General features: G+C 35.2%; 1 protein-coding gene and 1 non-coding gene across 2 annotated transcripts; both read left to right on the forward strand.

Moving 5' to 3' along the window:
• Positions 1–1,906: 1,906 nt before the first annotated feature.
• Positions 1,907–5,457, forward strand: LOC139892005 (altered inheritance of mitochondria protein 32-like). Its single transcript, XM_071875036.1, has 5 exons — positions 1,907–2,235; positions 2,341–2,426; positions 3,761–4,066; positions 4,181–4,264; positions 4,779–5,457. The coding sequence occupies exons 1-5, from the start codon at positions 1,972–1,974 to the stop codon at positions 5,110–5,112; spliced, it is 1,074 nt and encodes a 357-aa protein (XP_071731137.1). The 5' UTR covers positions 1,907–1,971; the 3' UTR covers positions 5,113–5,457.
• A 2,156-nt stretch (positions 5,458–7,613) lies between these two features.
• LOC139895458 (U2 spliceosomal RNA) lies at positions 7,614–7,807 on the forward strand. The gene has a single exon (XR_011775904.1). It is a non-coding gene; the product is annotated as a U2 spliceosomal RNA (small nuclear RNA).
• The last annotated feature ends 9,918 nt before the right edge of the window (positions 7,808–17,725 follow it).

Genomic DNA, 17,725 nt, shown 5'->3' on the forward strand with positions numbered 1-17,725 from the left:
TTTTAATTGTCCAATAATTCATATATAGTTTAATATATAATATTCGAATTAATTAATACTTATCGTGACCCGTGTACATGTCTCAAACTCGATCACAACTCAAAGTATATATATATATATATTATTGTAGAATCAACCTCAACCCTGTATAGCTAACTCCAGCATTACTGCATATAGAGTGTCTATGGTGATTCCAAATAATATATATAGATGCGTCGATATGATATGTCAAAACCTTGTATACGTGTCCCGATATTTAAAGTGCGTAAAATAAATAACAGAAATTAAATGACAATAAATAAAATAGCGATAAATAAATTGCGATAATTAAATTGCGATAAATAAATGTAATAAGGAATTAACAGTTAGCAAGGAACAGTTAGCTAGGAATTTGTTAGCGTGGATTCTTAACAGAATTTCTCATAGTTAATTTGTTTGTTTCTAACAAATTTTATTTTGTCCAATGTTTTCTTCATTATGCTACTTGTTGGATTCTGATAGATCAAAATCCAAATATAAAATTGAATGAAAAGAGTTAGTTTGTGGTGAACGAATACGTATATATGTGGGTGTAAGTAGGATAGTAAATGGCTTGTTGAATCAGATTCGAAGAATGTACAGTGTAACTTATTAATGTGAAATCTTAAATATTCCTCGGGTATTACCTACCCGTTAAAATATTTTCATCATTAACAGTTTGTACAAAAGAATTTTTAATTACAATCTTTATGAAAATATATATACATATATATTTTCTTCAGATGTAATCTTGGATTTGATGAATTTATATGATATTAATATCATCTGATTTATCGTTAGAACTAGAATACATCATCTCTAAAATATTAGAGATTACATAATCGCCAGGTAGAACGAAGATAAATGATGTAGAACGATATGTAGAACGTTGATTATACTCGAGGTACATAATGAGATGTTGAGGCGTGTGATATTGAAACTTGGGTTGTTGGTGATACTGGTATTGATGTTGGTGGTACTGTTGGTGCCGGTGATGTTGCTGAAGCTGGTACGTTTTGTACCATATTTTCTAGATTGATTACTCAAGCGCGAAGTTCGTTGACTTCTTCTATTATTCCGGAATGATTTGTCGGTCGGAACGAGCGGATGAATAAGGTTTGAAATTGTGGATAGAATATAATCATGTCGAACTACTATGGAATGAGGCTGAAAATGGTGTTTCGAACAGGTTCGTCGGTAAGTGTTTCAGGTTCTTCACCAAGAGGGCAATTTGGTTGGTGGAAAAGATCGTCTTCTTCGCGTCTCCATTGATTAAGTCGACTACGAACATATCAGATGAGTTGGGGATGGCTGATTGATTGATTCATTCTAATGACACCGCTTTCGGAGCTTAGGTGAATATCCATGTCGGAATAGCTGTCGGAATAACTATCGGAATAGCTATCGAAATCTGAGGGACTCGAACTGGTTGAGGGATTCATCTAGTAGGATCAGATGAAGGATTTTCGATAAGAAATAGATTATAGGATGTAAATTAGTACACTGCAGTATATAATTTACATATGCATATATAATACTAAAATTCCATAAGTTACGGAGGAATCTACGGAAGCTGTCAGGCAAAGGTAACAATAACAGATACGCTAAGATGTGAATTTATCTATACACTAATCATGCAATCAATGCAGTAAGATGTGTCTAGACTATGAATGATAAGCAGGTAATTTCCTAAGGATGATAAGCAGGTAATTTTTGACACGTGTCATACCAAGTGGTCTAAAACCGATTGATAAAATTAAATTAATATTTATTTAAGTTTAATTTTAAATTAAATTAAATTTAAATTTAAATTTAAATTAAAGTGAAAATATATAAAATAAAAATCAAATCATATTAAATCTCAGCCGTTGCCTTGCCGTGCAAACTTATTTCACCTTTCTCTCACACACACTCTCAACCCAAACTCCGACTGCTGTAGATAACTTTTCCGGCATGGCCGCTGCATCGGAAAACGGTACTAGTGACGTCTCTGCTGAAGCTGTGGTGATGGATGATTACGTCCAGTTCGGATTTCAGCGAAATGAGATGTACACCGAAAAGCTCTCCGGATCCGTTAATCCGTACGAACGTCACGTTTTCTTATGCTACAAGACTCATGTTGACTGGCCTGCTCGTGTTGAATCCTCTGTTTCAGATCCGCTTCCTAAACGTCTTGCTGCAGCGATTAAGGATCGTAGAAATGATATCGCTGTTAAGGTTACTCTAACTGTCATAATTAACACTAACAATCACTATATTTATATGATTATAATGGAATATTTGAATGTTTAAAGTGTTGATTAGTGTTTTTTACTTTTGTAGAGTCTGTTGACGATATGCGAGGGCGGTGATGTTACTGGTTTATCTGATGGAGATGTATTGATTTTTCCTGATATGATCAAGTATAGGTATTGTTCTGCTCGCTAGGGTTTTGAATTCAGTATGTTTCATTTTTAGTTTAGTTGCGCATAGATGTGTTTTTGTTTCGTAATTAGTATTATACTCCGTAGTATGTACTACCTGTTGTTCTCAATTCAGAGAGTATATGAATACTTGATGTCATGTGAAAATTGTTACCAAATTTATGGATTTCAGTAATTAGTGAAATCAAAGGCTATATTTGCTCATGAGCTAGACGTTTCATGATGTTTTGATTTAGTGAGCATTTATATTGTCAATTTCGAAAGCAACATGATACTTGATGGTCATGTAGACTGTAGACAAGTACAAATTGTTTTGAGCTTGAACTTGATGATGTTTTACATTAGTTATGAATATTTCGTCAATTTTGAAGGCAAAGTTTAGTTAATGTCAAGTGGAATTTGTTATGAGAGTTTTACGGATCGCTTTTAATTAGATGGGAATGAGAATTGCAATTTAGTGAAACGGAAGGTTGATGGCATCTGCTCATATAAGTATGATAAAGTGATACTTTAGTTTGCATCTCTTTGTTTGAGTTTAAAGTTTGATGATGCCGCAATATAATGTATATATCTTGCCTGTAATTTTGTCCTGCTAATATTATAATTATAATTTGAATTCAAACTGTGAGTTAAAAAACCAGTGAAAGTTACTGTCATTTTTATATAAGTTTGTTATCTAAAATATGGTGACTGAAAGGAAAAACTAGAATGATGACTCTAAGCATCCTGCATCCAAATTTTACATCCAAATTTTACAAGAATAGAACATTAAAGACATTTTTCATCATCCTCCCCTGTAGTTGCAAGCTTATAGTCCCAAAGAACTAGAAAAGATAATGATATTTGGGCTTGAATTCACTACTTAATGATGTTTTGATTCATTTCTAGGCTGTATTGTTTTCCTGATAATACAAACAAACTAAATAGAACCGTGGTAGTTTAAAACAGTGATAGTTACTAACATTGTTCTTCATAAGAATGCTGTTCAAAGATTAATGCTCAGTGTTCAATGATTAATGCTCAGTCGACTTTTCAAGCTTATATAGTTCACCAAAAATGGAAGACGTTGTCTGCATAATGAGAGCAGTAGGCCATTAACAATGGAGCCAAAATAGAAACGAGAACTAGTTCTTAAAAATGTGTTACAGAAATAGCACTTAGAAGGAACTACATACCTTTCCTGATTTTTGCTAATACATTACTAGGGACAGATCTGTATTGCGATTATATGGAGCATCGTCATTATGAACTCTATGTTGTGTTGTTTGTAACTACACATATGGTTAGCTAGATTTCTTACTGATATGTTTTTGATGAAGGGGTTTGGAAGAATCAAAAGTTGATAGTTTTGTAGAGGATGTGCTTGTGAATGGCAAACCATGGGCTTTAGGAACAGAGGAGATAGTGACAGGTTCATACATATTTGTGTGTGCTCATAACAGTCGAGATAAAAGGTGTGGTGTTTGTGGACCGCCTTTAATCGAGAAGTTTAATGAAGAGATTGAAGTGAGGGGGTTGAAGGATCAGGTGTTTGTGAGTCCTTGTTCACATGTTGGAGGACACAAGTATGCAGGGAACTTGATAATTTACAGTGCAGTTCAAGATGAGAAAGTAACTGGTCATTGGTAAGAAAATTTTACGACCATGTTTCTCTATTTCTTTTTTTATATCTGTTTGATGTGATGTCCTCAAGTCAGCTTTTATTTGCTTATGTTTCCTTTGTTATTCTTGTGTTATAGGTATGGTTATGTTACCCCAAATGATGTGCCTGAATTGCTTGACCAGCACGTTAAGAAGGGTGAGATCATCGAAAGGATTTGGAGGTACTCTCTTATACACTTTGGTATTATTTATTGTTGATTATTTAATATATGTCAGCATCAATTAAGACTTCTCTGCTATAACCAGGCAACCCCTCATAAATTTTTACATGATGTTATAATTTTTCTATCGCATATTGCAAGAAGTTTGATGGATCAGTAGTTTGAGTTATTTCATGTGACACTGAATTCATAGTTGTGGCCCATTCTTTATCTGAAACCATTGCTTTTTCGTAAATTTATATTGTGTTGTAAAACTGTATTAATATCTTGTTGCTCAGTTGACAGCTATTGATTAATCATTATGCATACCAAATGGCTAAAAGTTTACATAATTGAATCATATGAAGCTTGAAAACGACAATTTTCTATAATCAATAACGCTTATACTTTTATACACTCTACAATACACTTTGGGTATCTTTAAAACTACTCAACCATTTCTTTTTAGCTTGAAGTTTTGCTATATTGCTTGCTATTTTAACACTAATAAGAAAAGAATAATAATTGACTTCAGGGGCCAAATGGGTGTTCTTCCTGTTGAAAACGTTGAGAAGGCAGTTGAACAGTCACTTTCAAATGGAAACGGACTCAAGGTCAGTGAGAAAGAAAACATAAGCATTATCAAAGATGAGAAGGAGAACACTGGAGGCTGTTGTCAAGGTGCCAATGGGTTCTCATGCTGCAGAGATGAAAGCTCCGAAGAGAAAAAGGAGGGAAAAAAGTCAATCTCTAAAATCGACTTTTTCACAAGAAAATGGGAGCAACACGAGGTTTTCACAGCTGCTGCTGTAGTTGGGGCTGTGGCAACTGTGGCTGTGGCCTATAGCTATTATAAACGGTCACGGTGAGTTATGCTTTGCATGGCTACTCGGGTACTCGGTTACGCGTTACTTGGCTTTTGTTACAAATAGTATTACATACGTAAAACAGATTTTAAAGTGTACCTATATTGCAAGGTTAGCGTCAAGTATCATAATTAGTATGCTCGAAAAAAGAAAAAGAAATCTACTTAGTTTACTTTTGCTACATATGCAAACATAGTATTCAGTGAATGGCCGCATTTGTAAGGTTACAAATTAGCATCAGTCTGGTGTATTGATGATCCTATATGCTTGTTCTGTTTTGAATTCTGGCATGTTACAAGTGATGAGAATAATTGGTATATGATTTTGAGATCCAAGGGGTTTTTTAAATGTTAATGCATGTGTTGTGAAATGCTCAAATGTAATATGATTGAAGTGTTATCATTTAACCTTGTGCCTTTGGCAATTCTTGTGTAATACGAGTGATTCTGAATCGTTATAAACAGGACGCCTTGTTAGTCACAATACATCTCAATCCTGCCATCTTTATCTTTCTAATCGCTCATCGAATGGGTAGAATACAACCAACACCTTGATCAAAGCCTCCATCACTTTCGTATTAAAAAAGTTCTCAGCACCATTCGGCTAATTGACCGATTGAAATACATGGTACGTGAGTCAGCGGCGAAGCCATGAATTTAAATGGTTTGTGTCACTAAAAGTCGAAGTTAGCCTTATTTGACAACGCATTGTTTGCAAATAAAGTTTCATGGGTTTGTTTATTTCATTACGATAAAACTCTAATAATTACTATAGCAAATAAAACCCTGTAGCACTATTCATCAATAGTAATTAAGAGTATTTTCGTCATTTCACTTTTTTTATTTTTTTTATTTTTTTGGCTCCAACGATTAAAGAAGCAACTTTCGTAAAAGAATCAACCCTTCAATGTTATCAAAAGATGTAGAAAAAAATTCTTTTTTACAAAAAAATCAACTACCTTTTTTTTTTCCTCAATGATAAAAGAGGCAACTTTCATAAAAGGAACAACCCTTCAATGCTACCAAAAGATGTCGAAAAACATTTTTTTTACAAAATAGATAAACTAACTTAAAAAAAAAAGAAACGCTAAAAGAAGCAACTTTCACAAAAGGAACAACCCTTCAATGTTAGATGTCGAAAAAAATTCTTTTTTACAAAATAGATCAAGATTTTTTTTAACTCGCATTCAAAATGGAGCCCCCGGCGCGAAGCGAGGGCTCCACAACTAGTTATTTCTATATGCCAAATTCTAACGAAAAAAGGTTGTATAAAAATTAGCATTAAAGACAAAACCCTGTAGCACTATTCATCAATAGTAATCAGGGGTATTTTCGTCATTTCACTTTTTTTATTTTTTTATTTTTTTGGCTCCAACGATAAAAGAAGCAACTTTCGTAAAAGAACCAACCCTTCAATGTTACCAAAAGATGTCGAAAAAAATTCTTTTTTACAAAAAAATCAACTACCTTTTTTTTTCCCTCAATGATATAAGAGGCAACTTTCATAAAAGAAACAACCCTTCAATGCTACCAAAAGATGTCGAAAAACATTTTTTTTACAAAATAGATCAACTAACTTATAAAAAAAAAGGAACGCTAAAAGAAGCAACTTTCACAAAAGGAACAACCCTTGAATGTTAGATGTCGAAAAAAATTCTTTTTTACAAAATAGATCAAGATTTTTTTTTTTTAACTCGCATTCAAAACGGAGCCCCTGGCGCGAAGCGAGGGCTCCACAACTAGTTATTTCTATATGCCAAATTCTAACGAAAAAAGGTTATATAAAAATAAAAATTAGCATTAAAGGAGTGTAACTAGATTCTATAATATTTATTAAGATTTTTCTAACGAATGTTCATAGATATATTGTACATAGTGGTTAGTATTAACTTCTTGATGACGCGTATTCAAATTTAAAAAATAGTTATGCACTTTTAACGACAACATTTAGGAGTTTTCTATTTGTTGAAGGTATTTGCGCTCAAAGATAATTGCCCGTTAAATAATACTGTAATTAAATAAACATTTGAATAAGGTACTGCTAAGTTTTAAAATAATTACTACGTAAGTTTAATTTTCATTCACTGAAAATTGCTACTTACATAAATGTTCAATTTGGCTCTAAGGGATATATTGGTAGACGGGACTTTCATTACACCTGGCTATTCAGAAATACAAGAAATGCTAATGGGGTCACATAACCATTTTAAAACACTTGAGAGTAAACTTAACATTCCAGCACCAATAAGATGAGATTTAAATGGGGTCATGTGACACTATTTATCAAAACGTAGCTTCGCCTTTGACGTGAATGATCATTCATCATCATCACACCAAGGTTAGTGATGGATAGATTTATCGTTGGTGTCTCATCTCAGGCTTCACCATGGTACTTAAGTTGGCAACCAAAATGGCAATAGTGTTCCCAGTCCCACATTGGCCGGTTGTAGAATACAAAGAGGAGGTAACTGCCTATATAAACAGAGCCCAACCATATTACAAATCATACCTTTCTCCGCCTTTTGGCTAAGATCAAGTGTAGTATCTGTTCTTATCAGTTTAATATCTGATATGTGAACCATTGGTTCACTCGATATTAATTTATTTTTTTTATGGAGAAAGACTCATCACAATATGCTATTAGGGTCTTTACGAGTCGCCTTAGCGTTGCACTATTGCTTTGGCTTGGCTCACCCCTCCAATTCAAAGTTTCAAATGCTTTTGTCTAGTCTTAAACGTTTCAAGTTTTTTGTCTAGTCTTAAAAGCAAGGTTGAAAAAGACGTGAGATGGGGTTGAAACGGAAGCGACCTCAAAACGTCGCAACGGAAAAAACGGGGCTGAGACGGAGTTGAAACGATGACATATATATATATATATATATATATATATATATATATATATATATATATATATATACATATTTTGGAGCTAAAAAACCTTTGTTGACAAGTTTGTACCTATAATTGCTATTAGCGTTAATATAATACAAAATGGAATACTAAACTAAGTCAATTTTGATTGATTTGACCGACTTATGACCGATTGTAACACAATTTCTGACTTTTGACCTGCATTGACCCAATTTTTACTGCATTTAACCTGACTTTTGACCGATGACCGGCTTATAAGAAAACGGGACGGGGTCGAAACGGTTTAGTCACCAACACGCCGCAACGGGCGTCGCCACGGACGCAACGGACGCCGTTTACAACAGTGCTTAAAAGTGACCCACAGACATTTTAGCGAGATTGCTCAACTCAGTATTTCAAGATTTTGACACCAGGATCTATGTTGGCAATGAAGCGACATTATGACCTGGTTCTTTTTCTAAATAGTCTGAGTGCGTGCTGACTTTAAGTAGTCGTCATCTATCTTTTGATAGAAGCCTACCAACTAGGGCCCTGATTAAATCTCGTTAGTGGTCTGTTTGTTCTATTATATTGCAGGGAGACGTTGAAAAGTTGAGTGGATGTGCACAAAACTGGACTACAAAAACTAGATCGGGAAAGCATGGCCTGTCGATTGGATGACCAAAAATTAAGTTGTTGCCGAGATAAACACAATACCTCGAGGTGGAACGGCGGGTATCACTAAAACGATTTTCATTGTTGTCAGACCTCTAATGCGTTTCCACTCGAGAATCATGAATCTTTGTCGGTATTTTAATTACTAAACGAGAACGGTGCCGAGAACTTCTTCCCAACCTAGTGTCCTACCTTATAGTACTCTTAACCTTGTGTATAAATGAGAGTTTTATGAGGAAAGGGAGATTATGTACATAAACATGAGTATCAAGTTATTATATCACTGGCAGAAGAAGTAATTTTTTTTCCCGGGGGCGAAAATTTTTTTAAGACGTAGCAAATTTTTTTACCCAAAATATGAAGGTTTTTGGCAAAATGTGGAGGTTTTGGGGCAAAATGTGGAGGTTTTGAGACAAAATATGGAGACTTTTGGGGCAAAAAAAAGATTCCACCGGGGGCATAATCGAAAAACCCAAAATTTTTGCACTAAAAATTAAAAATCCACTTGAGGCGGCTGCCCCCTGCCCCTTCTAATTTTCGCCCCTGATTATATGTATGACACCCTTATTTAAAACTATAAAACACAGCAATGAGAACAATCAACTATGATTGCAATCAAAAAAGAGTTGGATCAAAAAATCCCTTAGAATAGGATTTGAATTAACAAAGTTCTAAAAACCGAAACAACCCTAACAACATCTAACAGTTCAAGGAGCATCATCCCCACCCAACCCAACATAACATGAAACGACTCGTCCATATTACTATAAACGCAGTACGTTATTTATTGGTCCCATAGCGAGGTATTTGATCTCTATATGATACGTTTTAGAAAAATATTGCATCCGTTTCATAAAAAGCACACCATTATTATACATAATGCATGTTTTAAACAAGTGGCGATTATTTAAGAAATAATCCCCATGATACATCGGTTACCAAATACTACACACATGACATAACAGTCGAATATAATACATGACAAGGTTTTATTGAATGCAACACTTCATTTAAACAAAAGCATGAGACTCCATGCACAGCTTGCTCAGATAATGCAACAGCGGAAGACTTTCTTAAGGACCTGATGAAATGTCCCGTTCTTATTGATTAAAAACGTTCCATATTAATTGATTTCGTTGCGAGGTTTTGACCTCTATATGAGACGTTTTTTAAAGACTGCATTCATTTTTAAAACAAACCATAACCTTTATTTCATAAATAAAGGTTTAAAAAGCTTTACGTAGATTATCAAATAATGATAATCTAAAATATCCTGTTTACACACGACCATTACATAATGGTTTACAATACAAATATGTTACATCGAAATCAGTTTCTTGAATGCAGTTTTTACACAATATCATACAAACATGGACTCCAAATCTTGTCCTTATTTTAGTATGCAACAGCGGAAGCTCTTAATATTCACCTGAGAATAAACATGCTTTAAACGTCAACAAAAATGTTGGTGAGTTATAGGTTTAACCTATATATATCAAATCGTAACAATAGACCACAAGATTTCATATTTCAATACACATCCCATACATAGAGATAAAAATCATTCATATGGTGAACACCTGGTAACCGACAATAACAAGATGCATATATAAGAATATCCCCATCATTCCGGGACACCCTTCGGATATGATATAAATTTCGAAGTACTAAAGCATCCGGTACTTTGGATGGGGTTTGTTAGGCCCAATAGATCTATCTTTAGGATTCGCGTCAATTAGGGTGTCTGTTCCCTAATTCTTAGATTACCAGACTTAATAAAAAGGGGCATATTCGATTTCGATAATTCAACCATAGAATGTAGTTTCACGTACTTGTGTCTATTTTGTAAATCATTTATAAAACCTGCATGTATTCTCATCCCAAAAATATTAGATTTTAAAAGTGGGACTATAACTCACTTTCACAGATTTTTACTTCGTCGGGAAGTAAGACTTGGCCACTGTTGATTCACGAACCTATAACAATATATACATATATATTAAAGTATGTTCAAAATATATTTACAACACTTTTAATATATTTTGATGCTTTAAGTTTATTAAGTCAGCTGTCCTCGTTAGTAACCTATAACTAGTTGTCCACAGTTAGATGTACAGAAATAAATCGATAAATATTATCTTGAATCAATCCACGACCCAGTGTATACGTATCTCAGTATTGATCACAACTCAAACTATATATATTTTGGAATCAACCTCAACCCTGTATAGCTAACTCCAACATTCACATATAGAGTGTCTATGGTTGTTCCGAAATATATATAGATGTGTCGACATGATAGGTCGAAACATTGTATACGTGTCTATGGTATCTCAAGATTACATAATATACAATACAAGTTGATTAAGTTATGGTTGTAATAGATTTGTTACCAATTTTCACGTAGCTAAAATGAGAAAAATTATCCAATCTTGTTTTACCCATAACTTCTTCATTTTAAATCCGTTTTGAGTGAATCAAATTGCTATGGTTTCATATTGAACTCTATTTTATGAATCTAAACAGAAAAAGTATAGGTTTATAGTCAGAAAAATAAGTTACAAGTCGTTTTTGTAAAGGTAGTCATTTCAGTCGAAAGAACGACGTCTAGATGACCATTTTAGAAAACATACTTCCACTTTGAGTTTAACCATAATTTTTGGATATAGTTTCATGTTCATAATAAAAATCATTTTCTCAGAATAATAACTTTTAAATCAAAGTTTATCATAGTTTTTAATTAACTAACCCAAAACAGCCCGCGGTGTTACTACGACGGCGTAAATCCGGTTTTACGGTGTTTTTCGTGTTTCCAGGTTTTAAATCATTAAGTTAGCATATCATATAGATATAGAACATGTGTTTAGTTGATTTTAAAAGTCAAGTTAGAAGGATTAACTTTTGTTTGCGAACAAGTTTAGAATTAACTAAACTATGTTCTAGTGATTACAGGTTTAAACCTTCGAATAAGATAGCTTTATATGTATGAATCGAATGATGTTATGAACATCATTACTACCTTAATTTCCTTGGATAAACCTACTGGAAAAGAGAAAAATGGATCTAGCTTCAATGGATCCTTGGATGGCTCGAAGTTCTTGAAGCAGAATCATGACACGAAAACAAGTTCAAGTAAGATCATCACTTGAAATAAGATTGTTATAGTTATAGAAATTGAACCAAAGTTTGAATATGATTATTACCTTGTATTAGAATGATAACCTACTGTAAGAAACAAAGATTTCTTGAGGTTGGATGATCACCTTACAAGATTGGAAGTGAGCTAGCAAACTTGAAAGTATTCTTGATTTTATGAAACTAGAACTTTTGGAATTTATGAAGAACACTTAGAACTTGAAGATAGAACTTGAGAGAGATCAATTAGATGAAGAAAATTGAAGAATGAAAGTGTTTGTAGGTGTTTTTGGTCGTTGGTGTATGGATTAGATATAAAGGATATGTAATTTTGTTTTCATGTAAATAAGTCATGAATGATTACTCATATTTTTGTAATTTTATGAGATATTTCATGCTAGTTGCCAAATGATGGTTCCCACATGTGTTAGGTGACTCACATGGGCTGCTAAGAGCTGATCATTGGAGTGTATATACCAATAGTACATACATCTAAAAGCTGTGTATTGTACGAGTACGAATACGGGTGCATACGAGTAGAATTGTTGATGAAACTGAACGAGGATGTAATTGTAAGCATTTTTGTTAAGTAGAAGTATTTTGATAAGTGTATTGAAGTCTTTCAAAAGTGTATAAATACATATTAAAACACTACATGTATATACATTTTAACTGAGTCGTTAAGTCATCGTTAGTCGTTACATGTAAGTGTTGTTTTGAAACCTTTAGGTTAACGATCTTGTTAAATGTTGTTAACCCAATGTTTATAATATCAAATGAGATTTTAAATTATTATATTATCATGATATTATCATGTATGAATATCTCTTAATATGATATATATACATTAAATGTCTTTACAACGATAATCGTTACATATATGTCTCGTTTAAAAATCATTAAGTTAGTAGTCTTGTTTTTACATATGTAGTTCATTGTTAATATACTTTATTATATGTTTTCTTATCATAGTATCATGTTAACTATATATATATATCCATATATATGTCATCATATAGTTTTTACAAGTTTTAACGTTCGTGAATCACCGATCAACTTGGGTGGTCAATTGTCTATATGAAACATATTTCAATTAATCAAGTTTTAACAAGTTTGATTGCTTAACATGTTGGAAACATTTAATCATGTAAATATCAATCTCAATTAATATATATAAACATGGAAAAGTTCGGGTCACTACAGTACCTACTCGTTAAATAAATTTCGTCCCGAAATTTTAAGCTGTTGAAGGTGTTGACGAATCTTCTGGAAATAGATGCGGGTATTTCTTCTTCATCTGATCTTCACGCTCCCAGGTGAACTCGAGTCCTCTACGAGCATTCCATCGAACCTTAACAATTGGTATCTTGTTTTGCTTAAGTCTTTTAACCTCACGATCCATTATTTCGACGGGTTCTTCGATGAATTGAAGTTTTTCGTTGATTTGGATTTCATCTAACGGAATAGTGAGATCTTCTTTAGCAAAACATTTCTTTAAATTCGAGACGTGGAAAGTGTTATGTACAGCCGCGAGTTGTTGAGGTAACTCTAGTCGGTAAGCTACTGGTCCGACACGATCAATAATCTTGAATGGTCCAATATACCTTGGATTTAATTTCCCTCGTTTACCAAATCGAACAACGCCTTTCCAAGGTGCAACTTTAAGCATGACCATCTCTCCAATTTCAAATTCTATATCTTTTCTTTTAATGTCAGCGTAGCTCTTTTGTCGACTTTGGGCGGTTTTCAACCGTTGTTGAATTTGGATGATCTTCTCGGTAGTTTCTTGTATAATCTCCGGACCCGTAATCTGTCTATCCCCCACTTCACTCCAACAAATCGGAGACCTGCACTTTCTACCATAAAGTGCTTCAAACGGCGCCATCTCAATGCTTGAATGGTAGCTGTTGTTGTAGGAAAATTCTGCTAACGGTAGATGTCGATCCCAACTGTTTCCGAAATCAATAACACATGCTCGTAGCATGTCTTCAAGCGTTTGTATCGTCCTTTCGCTCTGCCCATCAGTTTGTGGATGATAGGCAGTACTCATGTCTAGACGAGTTCCTAATGCTTGCTGTAATGTCTGCCAGAATCTTGAAATAAATCTGCCATCCCTATCAGAGATAATAGAGATTGGTATTCCATGTCTGGAGACGAATTCCTTCAAATACAGTCGTGCTAACTTCTCCATCTTGTCATCTTCTCTTATTGGTAGGAAGTGTGCTGATTTGGTGAGACGATCAACTATTACCCAAATAGTATCAAAACCACTTGCAGTCCTTGGCAATTTAGTGATGAAATCCATGGTAATGTTTTCCCATTTCCATTCCGGGATTTCGGGTTGTTGAAGTAGACCTGATGGTTTCTGATGCTCAGCTTTGACCTTAGAACACGTCAAACATTCTCCTACGTATTTAGCAACATCGGCTTTCATACCCGGCCACCAAAAATGTTTCTTGAGATCCTTGTACATCTTCCCCGTTCCAGGATGTATTGAGTATCTGGTTTTATGAGCTTCTCTAAGTACCATTTCTCTCATATCTCCAAATTTTGGTACCCAAATCCTTTCAGCCCTATACCGGGTTCCGTCTTCCCGAATATTAAGATGCTTCTCCGATCCTTTGGGTATTTCATCCTTTAAATTTCCCTCTTTTAAAACTCCTTGTTGCGCCTCCTTTATTTGAGTAGTAATGTTATTATGAATCATTATATTCATAGATTTTACTCGAATGGGTTCTCTGTCCTTCCTGCTCAAGGCATCGGCTACCACATTTGCCTTCCCCGGGTGGTAACGAATCTCAAAGTCGTAATCATTCAATAATTCAATCCACCTACGCTGCCTCATATTCAGTTGTTTCTGATTAAATATGTGTTGAAGACTTTTGTGGTCGGTATATATAATACTTTTGACCCCATATAAGTAGTGCCTCCAAGTCTTTAATGCAAAAACAACCGCGCCTAATTCCAAATCATGCGTCGTATAATTTTGTTCGTGAATCTTCAATTGTCTAGACGCATAAGCAATCACCTTCGTTCGTTGCATTAATACACAACCGAGACCTTGCTTTGATGCATCACAATAAATCACAAAATCATCATTCCCTTCAGGCAATGACAATATAGGTGCCGTAGTTAGCTTTTTCTTCAATAACTGAAACGCTTTCTCTTGTTCATCATTCCATTCAAATTTCTTCCCTTTATGCGTTAATGCAGTCAAGGGTTTTGCTATTCTGGAAAAGTCTTGGATGAACCTTCTGTAGTAACCAGCTAGTCCTAAAAACTGGCGTATGTGTTTCGGAGTTTTCGGGGTTTCCCACTTTTCAACAGTTTCTATCTTTGTCGGATCCACCTTAATACCTTCTTTGTTCACTATGTGACCGAGGAATTGAACTTCTTCCAACCAAAATGCACACTTTGAAAACTTAGCGTACAATTCTTCCTTCCTCAATACTTCTAACACCTTTCTCAAATGTTCACCGTGTTCTTGGTCATTCTTTGAGTAAATAAGTATGTCATCAATGAAAACAATGACAAACTTGTCAAGGTATGGTCCACACACTCGGTTCATAAGGTCCATGAACACAGCTGGTGCATTAGTTAAACCAAACGGCATGACCATAAACTCGTAATGACCGTAACGTGTTCTGAAAGCAGTCTTTGGAATATCATCTTCTTTCACCCGCATTTGATGATACCCGGAACGTAAGTCAATCTTTGAATAAACAGACGAGCCTTGTAGTTGATCAAATAAGTCGTCGATTCTCGGTAGTGGGTAGCGGTTCTTGATGGTAAGTTTGTTCAACTCTCGGTAGTCGATACACAACCTGAATGTACCATCTTTCTTCTTGACAAACAAAACAGGAGCTCCCCACGGTGATGTGCTTGGTCGAATGAAACCACGCTCTAAAAGTTCTTGTAATTGGCTTTGCAGTTCTTTCATCTCGCTGGGTGCGAGTCTGTAAGGAGCACGAGCTATTGGTGCAGCTCCTGGTACAAGATCTATTTGAAATTCAACGGATCGATGTGGGGGTAATCCCGGTAATTCTTTCGGAAATACATCGGAAAATTCTTTTGCAATGGGAACATCATTGATGCTCTTTTCTTCAGTTTGTACTTTCTCGACGTGTGCTAGAACAGCATAGCAACCTTTTCTTATTAGTTTTTGTGCCTTCAAATTACTAATAAGATGTAGCTTCGTGTTGCCCTTTTCTCCGTACACCATTAAGGGTTTTCCTTTTTCTCGTATAATGCGAATTGCATTTTTGTAACAAACGATCTCCGCTTTCACATCTTTCAACCAGTCCATACCGATTATCACATCAAAACTCCCTAACTCTACTGGTATCAAATCAATCTTAAATGTTTCGCTAACCAGTTTAATTTCTCGATTCCGACATATATTATCTGCTGAAATTAATTTACCATTTGCTAATTCGAGTAAAAATTTACTATCCAAAGGCGTCAATGGACAACTTAATTTAGCACAAAAATCTCTACTCATATAGCTTCTATCCGCACCCGAATCAAATAAAACGTAAGCATATTTATTGTCAATAAGAAACGTACCCGTAACAAGCTCCGGGTCTTCCTGTGCCTCTACCGCATTAATATTGAAAACTCTTCCACGGCCTTGTCCATTCGTGTTCTCCTGGTTCGGGCAATTTCTAATAATGTGGCCTGGTTTTCCACATTTATAACAAACTACATTGGCATAACTTGCTCCGACACTACTTGCTCCGCCATTACTCGTTCCGACACCATTTGTTCCTTTCGTTCTATTAACCCCTGGTCCATAGACCTCACACTTCGCCGCGCTATGACCATTTCTTTTACACTTGTTGCAAAATTTGGTGCAGAACCCTGAGTGATTCTTTTCACACCTTTGGCATAGCTGCTTCTGATTGTTGTTGTTGTTGCGGTTATTATTGTTGTTGGGATGATTGTTGTAGTTGCTGTTGTTGTTGTTGTTGTTGTTGTTGGGCCGTTTGTTGTAGTTGCGATTGATGTTGCGATTGTTGGGATAATTGTTGCGATTATTGTTGTAATTACTGTTGTTGTTGTATTGGTGATTCTTATCACCGTTTTCCTCCCACTTTCTTTTGACTTGCTTCACATTGGCCTCTTCAGCAGTCTGTTCTTTAATTCTTTCTTCAATCTGGTTCACTAGTTTGTGAGCCATTCTACATGCCTGTTGTATGGAGGCGGGCTCGTGTGAACTTATATCTTCTTGGATTCTTTCCGGTAATCCTTTCACAAACGCGTCGATCTTCTCTTCCTCATCTTCGAATGCTCCCGGACACAATAGGCACAATTCTGTGAATCGTCTTTCGTACGTGGTAATATCAAATCCTTGGGTTCGTAACCCTCTAAGTTCTGTCTTGAGCTTATTGACCTCGGTTCTGGGACGGTACTTCTCGTTCATCAAGTGCTTGAATGCTGACCACGGTAGTGCGTACGCATCATCTTGTCCCACTTGCTCTAGATAGGTATTCCACCATGTTAACGCAGAACCTGTGAAGGTATGCGTAGCGTACTTCACTTTGTCCTCTTCAGTACACTTACTTATGGCAAACACCGATTCAACCTTCTCGGTCCACCGTTTCAATCCGATCGGTCCTTCGGTTCCATCAAATTCTAAAGGTTTGCAGGCAGTGAATTCTTTGTAGGTGCATCCTACACGATTTCCTGTACTGCTAGATCCAAGGTTATTGTTGGTATGTAGCGCAGCCTGTACTGCGGCTATGTTTGAAGCTAGAAAAGTACGGAATTCCTCTTCATTCATATTCACGGTGTGTCGAGTAGTCGGTGCCATTTCCTTCAAAATAGTTAAATGGAACAAGTTAATCATACAGAATATTAAGAGTAGTTAATAGTATTTCGTAGCATAATATGAACTCATTTATAAAAGCTTTTTCTTCATATTAGCGTTTTATAAGTTTAAATTCGGGTAGTACCTA

This window comes from Rutidosis leptorrhynchoides, chromosome 2, assembly GCF_046630445.1.
Source record: "Rutidosis leptorrhynchoides isolate AG116_Rl617_1_P2 chromosome 2, CSIRO_AGI_Rlap_v1, whole genome shotgun sequence".
NCBI lineage: Eukaryota > Viridiplantae > Streptophyta > Magnoliopsida > Asterales > Asteraceae > Rutidosis > Rutidosis leptorrhynchoides.

What these genes read in the sequence shown, in the direction of transcription:
- LOC139892005 (XM_071875036.1), top strand. Translation starts at nt 1,972, where the DNA reads ATGGCCGCTGCATCGGAAAACGGTACTAGTGACGTCTCTGCTGAAGCT. An exon ending in GAAATGATATCGCTGTTAAG is followed by an intron (nt 2,236 to 2,340) that starts GTTACTCTAACT and finishes TTACTTTTGTAG; the next exon opens with AGTCTGTTGACGATATGCGA. An exon ending in ATCATCGAAAGGATTTGGAG is followed by an intron (nt 4,265 to 4,778) that starts GTACTCTCTTAT and finishes AATTGACTTCAG; the next exon opens with GGGCCAAATGGGTGTTCTTC.